Source organism: Nematostella vectensis, chromosome 9, assembly GCF_932526225.1.
Source record: "Nematostella vectensis chromosome 9, jaNemVect1.1, whole genome shotgun sequence".
Lineage (NCBI taxonomy): Eukaryota > Metazoa > Cnidaria > Anthozoa > Actiniaria > Edwardsiidae > Nematostella > Nematostella vectensis.
In genome coordinates, this window is record NC_064042.1 from 13,468,945 (window position 1) to 13,481,561 (window position 12,617).

General features: G+C 41.9%; 2 protein-coding genes and 1 long non-coding RNA gene across 7 annotated transcripts in view; 2 read left to right on the forward strand and 1 right to left on the reverse strand.

The window, feature by feature from the left end:
* LOC5505415 (collagen alpha-5(IV) chain-like) overlaps positions 1–5,062 on the forward strand; it is a 37,050-nt gene extending 31,988 nt beyond the window's left edge. For 3 of the 5 annotated variants that reach the window (XM_048731955.1, XM_048731952.1, XM_048731953.1), the window contains 6 exons: positions 333–506; positions 1,029–1,213; positions 2,129–2,358; positions 2,982–3,171; positions 3,648–3,875; positions 4,122–5,062. In XM_048731955.1, the coding sequence (XP_048587912.1) occupies positions 333–506; positions 1,029–1,213; positions 2,129–2,358; positions 2,982–3,171; positions 3,648–3,875; positions 4,122–4,268 (1,154 nt within the window). In that variant the 3' untranslated portion in view covers positions 4,269–5,062. Of the gene's footprint in view, positions 1–332; positions 507–1,028; positions 1,214–2,128; positions 2,359–2,739; positions 3,172–3,647; positions 3,876–4,121 lie in introns of those variants that run through there. The other 2 variants (XM_048731956.1, XM_048731957.1) reach the window with 2 other exon arrangements.
* The window catches only part of LOC116609797 (collagen alpha-1(I) chain-like), a 41,661-nt gene continuing 32,734 nt past the window's right edge, over positions 3,691–12,617 (forward strand). Inside the window, exons 1-2 of the mRNA XM_048731960.1 lie at positions 3,691–3,696; positions 5,532–5,534. The gene's annotated coding sequence lies outside the window, so the exon portion shown is untranslated. The remainder of the gene's footprint in view (positions 3,697–5,531; positions 5,535–12,617) is intronic.
* Positions 6,648–11,536, reverse strand: LOC125572124. The gene is made up of 4 exons (XR_007313589.1): positions 11,394–11,536; positions 11,036–11,140; positions 10,168–10,213; positions 6,648–7,937 (listed from the first exon to the last, which is right to left on the reverse strand). It is a non-coding gene; the product is annotated as an uncharacterized LOC125572124 (long non-coding RNA).

The following is a 12,617-nucleotide window of genomic DNA, read 5'->3' on the forward strand; positions in this document are numbered from 1 at the left end:
GAATACTGTTTTCAAAGTTCTAGTATGTTGCTTTTCATCCATTTGTCGCATCGTATGATTTATTAATCATGTGTTAACCTATAAAAAATTCCTTCTGCTAACACAGAAAAAGGTTATAGAAGAAGTGTGACAAAGTGCTGAATAACGTTCGCGCATGCTGTGCGCTAGTTTTCTTAGCATCCGCCAAAATGTGACAGTTCGCCGATAAAAAGGCGCCATTTCAAACCAGAGGCTGGTTCAACCGCGCCGCACTGGAACTTGTCTTGGGTTTTTCAGTACTTTCAGTGGGATACTATTCCCCATTTCCTCACCCTCTTTATTTTGTTCTTCAGGTCGGGACGGTCCTGATGGTAACCCAGGCCCACGAGGAGATCTCGGGTCTGGCGGTCAACAGGGAGACCGTGGTGAAGCTTCTATCAATGCAGGAACCAAGGGCGAAAAGGGTGAACCTGGCGAAGCCGGCTTTCCTGGCCCTCAGGGTCCACCTGGGGAGAGAGGAGCGACAGGTGCGTACGCGGAGGATAAGGGGGTAGATCTGAGAAAGGGGCATGGGAAGTAAGGAGGGAATGGGGGTAGGTCTGAGAAAGGGGCACGGACAGTAAGGAGAAAATGAGGGTAGATCAGAGAAAAGAGCACGGGAGTAAGGAGAGAATGAGGGTAGATCAGAGAAAGGGGTACGGGCAGTAAGTAGAGAATGGGGCACGGACACGGGTAGTAAGGAGAGAATGGGGGTAGATCTGAGAAATGGGCACGGGTAGTAAGGTGAGAATGGGGGTAGATCTGAGAAAGGGGCACGGGGAAGTAAGGAGAGAATGGGGTTAGTGAAAAGTGCCGCATTTGAGAGCTAAAAAATTGGCGAATAACGAGACCACACAGCGTTTTTGGTTATAGAATTTGACCTACATGGAATGGGTTATCTAATGATTCAGTTATTTTTTAATTTACTGTGAGAGGCCCCATTGATGGCCTTTTAAGCGCAAGGGGGAGTCGTTTTCGTGGGCCCTTAAATTTATTATTCATCGTTACAGGTCCCCCCGGAACAATTTCTGGCCCACCTGGTATCAGAGGAGATCCAGGCATACCGTCTGTGGTCAGAGGCCCCCCTGGCAAGCCTGGTCTTCCTGGTAACAAGGGTAAGGAAGGTCTTCCTGGGGATGATGGTGTTCCTGGACAACCTGGACTTCCAGGACCCCCTGGTGATGGCATTACAAAGGTAGGGAGACACATCGACATATATAGACGGTTGTTCCCTCCCGCCTTTGCGTCACGCGGCAAGACGAATGCGATTATAAGTAAAAAAAACGAACAATGTAGAACGATTATTAGCTTATCAGCCGCCTTAGTATTTTTGAAAACTTGCGAGGCAGATGTATTTCAATGTATGTTTCTGACTGGTTTGTCCAGTTTGAAACGTTTGTCCTGTTCCTGCTGTCCACAAAGATTTACGGCCGCCCTCCAGCCATTTGAGACTCTGTGAAGTAGTTCCCAATCATTCCCATTGCCTAATGGCAATTGAGCTTGCCGAAGCTGGTACTGTTTGCAGAGGGCTTAATTGTGATATTTGCTTCAGTGATTATTACACTCGTTTCTAGTCAGACGTGCACTCTGGTTATCAGGTTACAGCTGTTGTTTGGTGGTAGTCAATCATGACTTTTGAATTCTTCCAATCTGCCACAGCTTTAGATAGATCACAACAAAAACAACATCAAGGTTGATCGCCTTCTTAGCTACTGTTACCAAGAAAATATCGATAAAAACAAAGCCAGCAATTGAATAAAGTTCGAATTGTTTCTTAGCTTTGCGTTGTTGTTGATTAAATGCGTACGTGCGTATGTATCTCTTGTCTGCTTTCTTGACGCCCTTTGGTGCTTTCGGCAATCTCTAATTGGTTAGCAGTCTAACAGCCTCCGTAACTGCGAAGTGGCTTCCGCCGTCAAAAACCATTGGCGACCCGGAAAAGAAAACAACAAGCTGCTCGTGTGACTGAAAACGAGGGTAATTGGGGTAGCCAAACTTTTTTGCAATCAGGTGAATTGGCCACGTAAGAGAGGCCGGCCCTTAGGTGGCCGCTGAATGTAGGTACTGCATAATGTATTGTACTTAGTTTCCTAATCTTATTTTTTCAAAGGTCGGCTTTTACATCGTGAAACACAGTCAGACGACAACTCCACCGGAATGTCCGCCCACCTATGACAAGTTGTGGGATGGTTACAGTCTTCTCTACGTGCAAGGGCACGACGTGTCCCACGGTCAGGATCTTGGTCAAGCCGGCTCGTGTCTCAAACGATTCACCACTATGCCCTACCTCTATTGTAATATCTTTGGCAAATGCAACTATGCTTCCAGAAACGACTACAGGTAATTACAGCGGGCTAGCCGATCCGCCCAAACAGCATTGATTTATTATTGTTCACCTCAATATTAAATTACTACTTGATTTACCCAGAATGCATAACTTAGTTTTGTTTTCCATTTTTTCACATTGTTTTTCCGTCAATGAAGAACGTCAATGACAATATATGCGTATTTGTGTGTTTTTTAAAAGCTTGCTGTGAATTTAGAACGATAAGATCTTTCCCGGCCCTCAAAAAGGTTCGCACTTTAACCTTATTCTCCATCACACCCTAACAATCACCATCTCCTTAAATAACTGACACTCGACACTTGACTGATAATTAGGGTCTCCTTGCCCTTAACCCTTCTTCCCATCACACCCTAACAGTCATCATATCCTTTCAGCTACTGGCTTTCCACCGATAACCAGGTTCCCCCTCTCCACCCTTCTCCCCATCACACTCTAACAGCCATATCTCTTCAGCTACTGGCTTTCCACCGATAACAAGGTCTCCCTCTCCATCCCTCTCCCCATCACAACCTAACAGTCATCATATCCTTTTAGCTACTGGCTTTCAACCGATAACCAGATTCCCCCTCTCCACCCGTCTCCCGATCACACCCTAACAGTCATCATATCCTTTCAGCTACTGGCTTTCAACCGATAACCAGGTCCCGATGATGCCCATTCAAGCGTCCGCGGTGGAGCCTTACATCTCTAGGTGCACGGTCTGTGAGTCACACGGTCCCGTCATGGCCGTCCACTCTCAAAGCACGACCTTACCAACGTGCCCAGGAGGCTGGAGTAGCTTGTGGAGCGGCTATAGTTTCCTTATGGTAAGTGGGGTCTTTGAACCCTTCTCGAGAACCTCCCAAATATAACCTCCTTCAGCTAACCAGTCATACATTTTCACTTTTAAGTTTCGGTTAGTATAAGTTCCTTGAATTCTTAGAGTCTTAGCGTGTATGTTAGAGTAGAAATCGACACTACGCGTAATGCAAATCAAAGACTGTTGAGGTCCGTTTTAGCTAACCTTGTTACAAATAAAACTGTGTCATAAATATTCAAAAATAATCCATTCTCTCGGTTATAAAAGCAAAGGAATGAATTTCGAAGAGGGCACGAATCTCCGGTCTACGGTATTACGTCGTAGGGTAGAGTTTCTAGTGCCTGACTGGGGCTTATTCTATCAATCAGGATAGCTTCTAGCCATGTTACAGTTCATTGGACCTTGCCAACTTGCAGATGTGGAGTGCAGCATTTTGTAACAAGAACTCTTGACATTAACCGCGTGTGTATTTTTGATTCGCAGCACACAGGCGCGGGAGGTAGTGGTACCGGCCAATCACTGGGCTCTTCCGGTTCCTGCTTAGAGAGCTTTAGGCCCAATCCCTTTATCGAGTGTCACGGCCGTGGCACTTGTCATTATTATGCTAACAAATACAGCTTCTGGCTCGCCACCGTCAACACGCCATTCCAAACACAACAATCCGAGACGCTCAAAGCTGGCAATCTACTCAGCAGGGTCAGCCGCTGCCAGGTAAATTTTCAACGCGGGCGCTGTCGGGTTTTAGCCTGGTACCCGATTGCACCCTTCGCACTCTTGCCTTTTCTTTTTACTCGCAACACCCTTCGCCATCTTGAGGATAAGCTATGATGAGAGCGAGGGTATAGTTGGAGCGCGCTGCTAGATACGCGCCTAGAAATCCCTATTGTAACTTTACGGAATAAGCCCTTTTGGTGAAGCTAAGAAGTATGTCTTACGTAAATGCTTTTTTCATTGTAGGTTTGTATCCGTCTCTCACGTAAGAAGCGTCGTCAAGCTGCCGAAGCTCTTCCAGTTGCCCGAGCACAGCGCCTTAGCCGTTCAGCTGCTGTCAATCAAGACCAACATCTAGCTGCCGCGAAACAAGGACTACGGCAAGGCTCCTAACTCAACTCGGCACCATCTTCAGTCACAGTATAACGCGGAATTTTTCGCTAGAATTTTATCCAATTTTTATCGTTCCATCGCAGCTTGCCTTGCGATTACTTTCAAGACACAGGCGATGAATTGATGAATTGCTCAAGGCTTTTATTTTGTAAAAAAAAAAAAATGCGCCGTCTTACACTTGTGATAAAAATGGCCCGAAAATTCCCTAGCAATGTGGCGCGCGTTTTCCCGCCCTTCGCTGATCCTGTGATGCTTTGGAAAAAAAAAAACCTGTCAGGACTATTTTGTAAATGTTTTACTCTTCTGGCTTTCACAATTTTAAGCGCTCTTTTAAATTTACGTTCAAGAGCATTAATATTTACGCTGTTCTACACTTTTCCTTTTCAAGCAACAAATGATAATTTATTGTGAAAAACTTTTTCAAGCGAAAGCACTTCCAGTAGCAGATAGTAATTTTTATTTAGCAGATACTTATCTTTAGTTATCTACAGTAAAGCGTTGAAAATAAGTTGCAAAAAAGCAGAAAAATAAAAGACGAAAAATATTATAGGAAATTGTTACCTATATTAGTTTGGTGAATAATATATACCTAGCAAATGTATGTGTCGCACAAGTTTGTCTTTGTTATTTTTGCTCCTAGAAATAGACTATTTAAATCGTTAAGGTTATTACCACTTTCAAATTGTTGATTTGTTGTTAATAAAATCATATCAAATCTTAGCTGTTTTTTTTTTTGTAAAAGTCTATATGTAAAGAATTGTTATTTTACAGAATAAATGTTGTTTATAAAATAATATTCTGATTTTTTTTTTATTGTAAGCAGAATGAAAGCTTCCAGACAGACGGTATTGTGTTCAGATACGAATCAGATAAGCGCTGTTTGAACTGGTTTACAAAAACTACCCCTCGCGCAGGATTGTTTTATAGTGGCACGGTAAACGTCGGTCAATGCACTGGTACATTCGTGAAATGGCAGACGGCGTAATGCAGAGGGAGATTCTATGGAATGGGAATGATCCACTCGATCCCGAGAGGAGGGTCCTCTTTTGGTCATAGAGGGTCTTATATTGGGAGAGGCGTATCTTATTCCATTGGGAGAGAAGGACCTTATTCCATGGGGAGAGGATCTTATTCTATGAAGAGAGGAGGATCGTATTGTAAGGCGAGAGGAGGATCTTATTCTATGTAAAGAGGATCTTATTCCATGGGGAGAGAGGGATCTTATTCTATGTAAATAGGATCTTATTCTATCAGGAGAGGAAGATCGTATTCTTTGTAAAGAGGATCTTATTCTATGTAAAACGGAGGATCGTATATATTCTATGTATAGAGGATCATCTCATTCCATGGGCGGGAAGAGAAGAATATTCTATGAGGAGGGGAGGATCTAATTCTATGTAAAGATCTTATTCCATGGGGAGGGATCTTATTCTATGAAAATATGACCTTATTCTATCCGGAGAAGAGATCGTATTCTTTGTAAAGAGGATCTTATTCTATGCAAAGCGGAGGATCGTATTATATGTATAGAGGATGATTTTATTCCATGAGGAGAGGATCTTATTCTATGAGGAGAGGAGGTTCGTATTATATGTAAAGAGGCGGATCTTATTCTATGTAAATAGGATGATGTTATTCTATGGGGAGAGGATTTATATTATTCTATTGGGAAAGGAGGATCGTATTTTATGGTGAGAGGAGGATCTTATTCTATTGGGAGAAAAGCATCGTATTTTATCGTGAGAGGAGGATCGTATTTTATGGTGAGGGGAGGATCTTATTCTATCGGGAGAGGAGGATCGTATTTTATGGTGAGAGGAGGATCTTATTCTATCGGGAGAAAAGGATTGTATTTTATGGTGAGAGGAGGATCGTATTTTATGGTGAGAGGAGGATCTTATTCTATCGGGAGAGGAGGATCGTATTCTGTGGAGAGAGGAGGATCTTATTCTATCGGGAGAGGAGGATCGTATTTTATGGTGAGAGGAGGATCTTATTCTATCGGGAGAAAAGGATCGTATTTTATGGTGAGAGGAGGATCGTATTTTATGGTGAGAGGAGGATCTTATTCTATCGGGAGAAAAGGATCGTATTTTATGGTGAGAGGAGGATCGTATTTTATGGTGAGAGGAGGATCTTATTCTATCGGGAGAGGAGGATCGTATTCTGTGGAGAGAGGAGGATCTTATTCTATCGGGAGAGGAGGATCGTATTTTATGGTGAGAGGAGGATCTTATTCTATCGGGAGAGGAGGATCGTATTCTGTGGAGAGAGGAGGATCTTATCCTTTGGGGAGAGGAGGATCTTATTCTATGTTAAGAGGAGGATCTTATACTTTTGGGTGAGTGGGGTCTTATAATGTAACACCCACACAATACGTAAATTCTATTGTCATTTTATTCAAAATTATGTGCCTATGGTTACAAAATTAGATATACAAACAGCACTTAACACTCAAATATTGACAACTTAAATTTCCTTGGACGCACACCTTTGAGGGCAGGGAAGTTATTGGCCAAGATTCATCTCTAGGCCAGGGGGATATCAATACATCTTTTTTTACAGTACAGCGGCCCTGTATAGCTGTATCTTGCCACGAAAAATCGATACTGCTGCATTTTTGGGTTCACAGACGTGAATAAATGTGGCAAAACAAAGACTCGCGCCAAGTGGAGATTATGTGCCCATGGTTACAAAATTAGTTGTAGTTCATACACTACCACACATCATCAGAATACAGTTGTAATTCATCGGACGTTTAAAACATTTCAAGTACGAGCGCTTGATTATTAGTCATATTAAGCCAGTTACAATAAGCGCCTGATGTTTTCATGAATAGATCATTATTTTCTATAAATACATACAGGCTCTTTAGTACTAAAAACGCCTTTCCCATATCAGCGCCGACTTCTAGTCAACTAAAAACATCAATGATACTGCATTATAATTAAATACCTATGTTTACAAAACTCAGTATCGATAAAACCAATAACCCAGCTTTACCAATTATAATATTATATACTAGATCTTTTTTGATCAGCCTAGCTGCTTTATAAAAAAACTGCTACTGTTAAATATTTAGAAAACATTAAAATATGTCACACATTATTGGCTCTCATTGTTTCACAACAAAACCCCGAAAAGGAGAGCCAATTGTTAAGCAAATTATAATCACATTTTTGCACAACTTCATTTCGATCCTTACCTAACATGAGTGAGTACTACCATCCTACTTTTATTAATGGCGTTTAGCGTATAGTGCAGATTGATTCCTTTGCTATCCGAGTCGAGGGAACTACATCATAAGTTGCAGGTTTAGTTTACACACGGAGTTCTAGTTTTCCACGAATGTTTGAAATTCTTTGATTTTTTTATTTAAATTCATCAAGGCCATGACCAGAGAACCGTAAAAACTAATGTGACATTATTTAGGCTGACTTCTTACTTTTCTCAAATTGCGGGTTGTAGAGTTAACCGCTGTCAACTTGTTCCTTAGTCCCTTTTAACCTACTGCCCTCTAGTGTTATTGTTACTATAGTCAGCGGCAAATAACAGCTGGAACAGGGAGGACGTCGAAGATGAAATTCCACCCTTCTTGTGGACCAAAGTCATGTCTGATTTTAGCTTTGCATTGGTCAGGTGGATGTACGGCAACCAGTCCCACATCAACTGAAATCGAACAACGTGTATACAGTTACAAAAATAGGCAGGTTACTGATAAGATACGTACGTTAATAGGTAGGGAGGGAGCAACTCTATGTACTTACATAAGTGGGTATGTAGGCTTCGGTCGGTTAGATGGGTGGGTATTTAGTCAGTAGGTATGTATACCGTTTGCAGGAAGTCGGTTAGGTGTGTGGGTATAAAGTCAGCAGGTATGTATATGTAGTTTGCAGGAAGTCGGTTGAGTGTGTTGGTATGTAGTCAGTAGGTATGCATGTTGTTGGCAGGTAGTCGGTTAGGTGTGTGGGTATGTAGTCAGCAGGTATGTATGTAGTTGGCAGGAAGTCGGTTTGGTGTGTGGGTATGTAGTCAGTAGGTATGTATGTAGTTGGCAGGAAGTCGGTTAAGTGTGTTGGTATGTAGTCAGTAGGTATGTATGTAGTTGGCAGGTAGTCGGTTAGATGTGTGGGTATGTAGTCAGTAGGTATGTATGTAGTTGGCAGGTAGTCGGTTAGATGTGTGGGTATGTAGTCAGTAGGTATGTATGTAGTTGGCAGGAAGTCGGTTTGGTGTGTGGGTATGTAGTCAGTAGGTATGTATGTAGTTGGCAGGTAGTCGGTTAGGTGTGTTGGTATGTAGTCAGTAGGTATGTATGTAGTTTGCAGGAAGTCGGTTGAGTGTGTTGGTATGTAGTCAGTAGGTATGTATGTAGTTGGCAGGAAGTCGGTTAGGTGTGTGGGTATGTAGTCAGTAGGCAGGTATGGAGTTGGCAGGTAGTCGGTTAAGTGTGTTGGTATGTAGTCAGTAGGTATGTATGTAGTTGGCAGGAAGTCGGTTAGGTGTGTGGGTATGTAGTCAGTAGGCAGGTATGGAGTTGGCAGGTAGTCGGTTAGGTGTGTGGGTATGTAGTCAGTAGGTATGTATGTAGTTGGCAGGAAGTCGGTTAGGTGTGTGGGTATGTGGTCAGTAGGTATGTATGGAGTTGGCAGGAAGTCGGTTAGGTGTGTTGGTATGTAGTCAGTAGGTATGTATGTAGTTGGCAGGAAGTCGGTTAGGTGTGTGGGTATGTAGTCAGTAGGTATGTATGTAGTTGGCAGGAAGTCGGTTAGGTGTGTGGGTATGTAGTCAGTAGGCAGGTATGTAGTTGGCAGGAAGTCGGTTAGGTGTGTGGGTATGTAGTCAGTAGGTATGTATGTAGTTGGCAGGTAGTCGGTTAGGTGTGTGGGTATGTAGTCAGTAGGTATGTATGTAGTTTGCAGGAAGTCGGTTGAGTGTGTTGGTATGTAGTCAGTAGGTATGTATGTAGTTGGCAGGAAGTCGGTTAGGTGTGTGGGTATGTAGTCAGTAGGTATGTATGTAGTTGGCAGGAAGTCGGTTAGGTGTGTGGGTATGTAGTCAGTAGGCAGGTATGGAGTTGGCAGGTAGTCGGTAAGGTGTGTGGGTATGTAGTCAGTAGGTATGTATGTAGTTGGCAGGAAGTCGGTTAGGTGTGTGGGTATGTAGTCAGTAGGCAGGTATGTAGTTGGCAGGAAGTCGGTTAGGTGTGTGGGTATGTAGTCAGTAGGTATGTATGTAGTTGGCAGGTAGTCGGTTAGGTGTGTGGGTATGTAGTCAGTAGGCAGGTATGTAGTTGGCAGGAAGTCGGTTAGGTGTGTGGGTATGTAGTCAGTAGGTATGTATGTAGTTGGCAGGTAGTCGGTTAGGTGTGTGGGTATGTAGTCAGTAGGTATGTATGTAATTGATAGGAAGTCGGTTAGGTGTGTGGGTATGTAGTCAGTAGGTATGTATGTAGTTGGCAGGAAGTCGGTTAGGTGTGTGGGTATGTAGTCAGTAGGCAGGTATGTAGTTGGCAGGAAGTCGGTTAGGAAGTCGGTTAGGTTGGCAGGAAGTCGGTTAGATTATTCTATGCAGCAAAATTGAGCCAAACGTTTTTGTACCTTAATGAGACACTATGTGCGCCCTTCCCATTGACAACAACAACAGTTTCACAAAGTTTCTCATCCAAGTTTCGCTCAGTAGGATAAATGAAAGGGAGCCAATTCCAAGCAAACTAAAGACAACATTGAAAAGGGGCATAAACTTTCGTGAAATGGAAAAAAATATTTATAAAATGTGGAGAAACTTTATTTAATAATGCAAAGTATGTATAGGCTATTTTAAGTATATTAAATTAGTGAATCAACTGATGCATGCATGCACTGCTCTACTGATGCAGTCTAATATATCATTGGTGTACCTTTACTGCTGTATGCTTGCCCCGACAACGCATCCTCAGATCAAAGCTGTCAAGAACAATTAAGATGTCCAATCTTAGCAGAAGTAAACAGGAGGCACTATAAGGCCTTTAAAATCTTTCAACAATCTGCTAGATAGGTCAATATGCATTCTCAGCATTTCAGCAACTAATACTGTTACATATATCATGTAGAACCCATCTAAAACGGAATCACGCTAGAACTGATTTCCAAGTCCATTTTTATTACAGTTCATATACGATTACCTCGACATACAAGGCATATATAAAATATGTATACTTTATATAGTGAATTAACTGATGCATCGCTTTGAATCTGTAGACGGGACCTCCCAACTCTAAACAAAAGACCCGAGCTTGCAAGCAGTAGACGTCATGCAAACAGATTTCCGCAAGGTAATTAATAATTGTTATTGTATTAAAATGTAATTGATATTGTTGTTGTGGGGACTTCCATAAAAAACAGACGGGGGTGATCACCACTTAAATCAATTTACCCTAAGGGCAAAGCAATGAAGGTGTGGTCAACAGCGATCTTAAAGTATTAGGTGTGGTTAAAGCAATTTCTAAACCTAATAGCATAGCACCGGAAACATATTTTTATTTTTTGAGAATTTTATTGTGGTCTTAAGCCACTGCCATTGAGCACAATCATATTGCGACGACTTTTGAGTCCAGTTTTTATTTGATAGGAAACCCTCAAATGATAGCAGAATCGGAAGAATCTTTGAACACCTAGTTGATAGAGTTTTATATTCTTAAAGATAGGACGATCGCCCTCATATACTTTTATGGAGAGTCCCTCCCCCGGGAATCAGCCTTCAATGTTTAAATGTGCCATAGCCCCTACCTGTAGAGAATATGGTAGTAGGAGCCTATGCCAGCCAGGAGATGCCAGATCGCATGCAGTTGAGTGAGTGGTTGTAAAGGGATAATTGATTTGGTTCGGAGATCCCTAAATTGAAAAATTATTAGTGTGTACAGCAACTTGGCAAAAACGTGGCAGATAATAAAAAATGGCAGAAGAAATGGCCAACCTTAGTGGTGCAGCAGATTGAGGGGGTACAAGAAAGGGGGTTTCCAAACATAATAAATCAACTCAGGGAATTTTCCATTACATTTTATTTGCATATTCAATTCATCCATTTTTTTGGATATATGTACCTGAGCTTTAAATATCATAATTGGAAAAACAACAGGACACATACCTTACTGTTGGGCAGAAATTATTCTCAAAGTTCCAAAGAATAAATCCCGAGCCATAGCTGCAATAAACAAAAAGGCTTCCTAAAATATATTAAGAAAGAATTTGCCATCCTCCCCCCTCAATTTAAAATTTAACTCAAATCTATATATAATTACGTTAAGGGAAAACTCTGTGGTCAAGGGTGCTGACACCTTAATCTATCACATAGGTCAAGGGCCCCTCGTGTATAAATGAAGCTACTGTGATGGAAGCTAGTGTGAGCAACCTAGGAGAAAAAAGTCCGCTACTGAAAACGGGTATATGACCTCCCCCCCTGCTAAAAATCCTAGCTACAGGCCTGCTGTAGAATATTTTTTTTAAATACATGCATAAAGTGTCACATTTTTAACAACCAAGTATTTTTCTCCAGGTGTGCCCCTTCTGGGATCTAAAAGGATGGCAAGATTCTCAACAGGGAACAAGCACCCCCCAGAAGGGGTGGGTGTGTTGAGGATTTGGGACAAGAGGGTACCAGCAAAGGTAGAGGCAACATAGAAAGGGTGAAAACAAGAGACCATGATATAAGAGAACAAATCCCATGATGTCCTCCATGAAAGCTATTTTTAGATTGCGCGAGCTTGTCAATCATAGCATCCATACATGGTTCGTCGCGCCATATTTGGTTATGGGTACCCCGAGCTAGTACAATTTCACAAAAAAATTTCCCTCTGCACTTCTTTACTTCGTTCGCAACCTGTTTTTATCCTTTTAGCTTCTCTTCAAGGCTCATTATCACAATGCTACTCATGGGGTGGTGCCCTGTTATCTGTTAAGTTATCTAATGTTCAGTTATCTAAATGTTATATAAATAATTGAACAGGAAGACGTCTGGGAGACGGTGAATTTGGAGTTCATTCAAGATGCATCGTGCAGACTCTTAAAAAGTTCCTTTTCTCTGCAATTCGGTGAGATAGAATACCTAGGCATTCTCAGAGTCTGTTATTTCTTGTATTAATTCTTGTATTTAAATGTGAGACTTAATTTTTGTGTCACTTTATTTTCGCGAATCTTTTAAAATCGCAAAATTCGTGAAATTAAAGTGATGTGAAAATTAAGTGTAATAAAGGTACATAATAAAAAGATGGCTGTACATCAAGCCTGGTGTCTTTTTAATTGCTTTTATTTTCCAGGGACCGGCTGGTAAAGATGGTTTGCGGGGACCAAAAGGAGTCAAGGTATGTAAAGG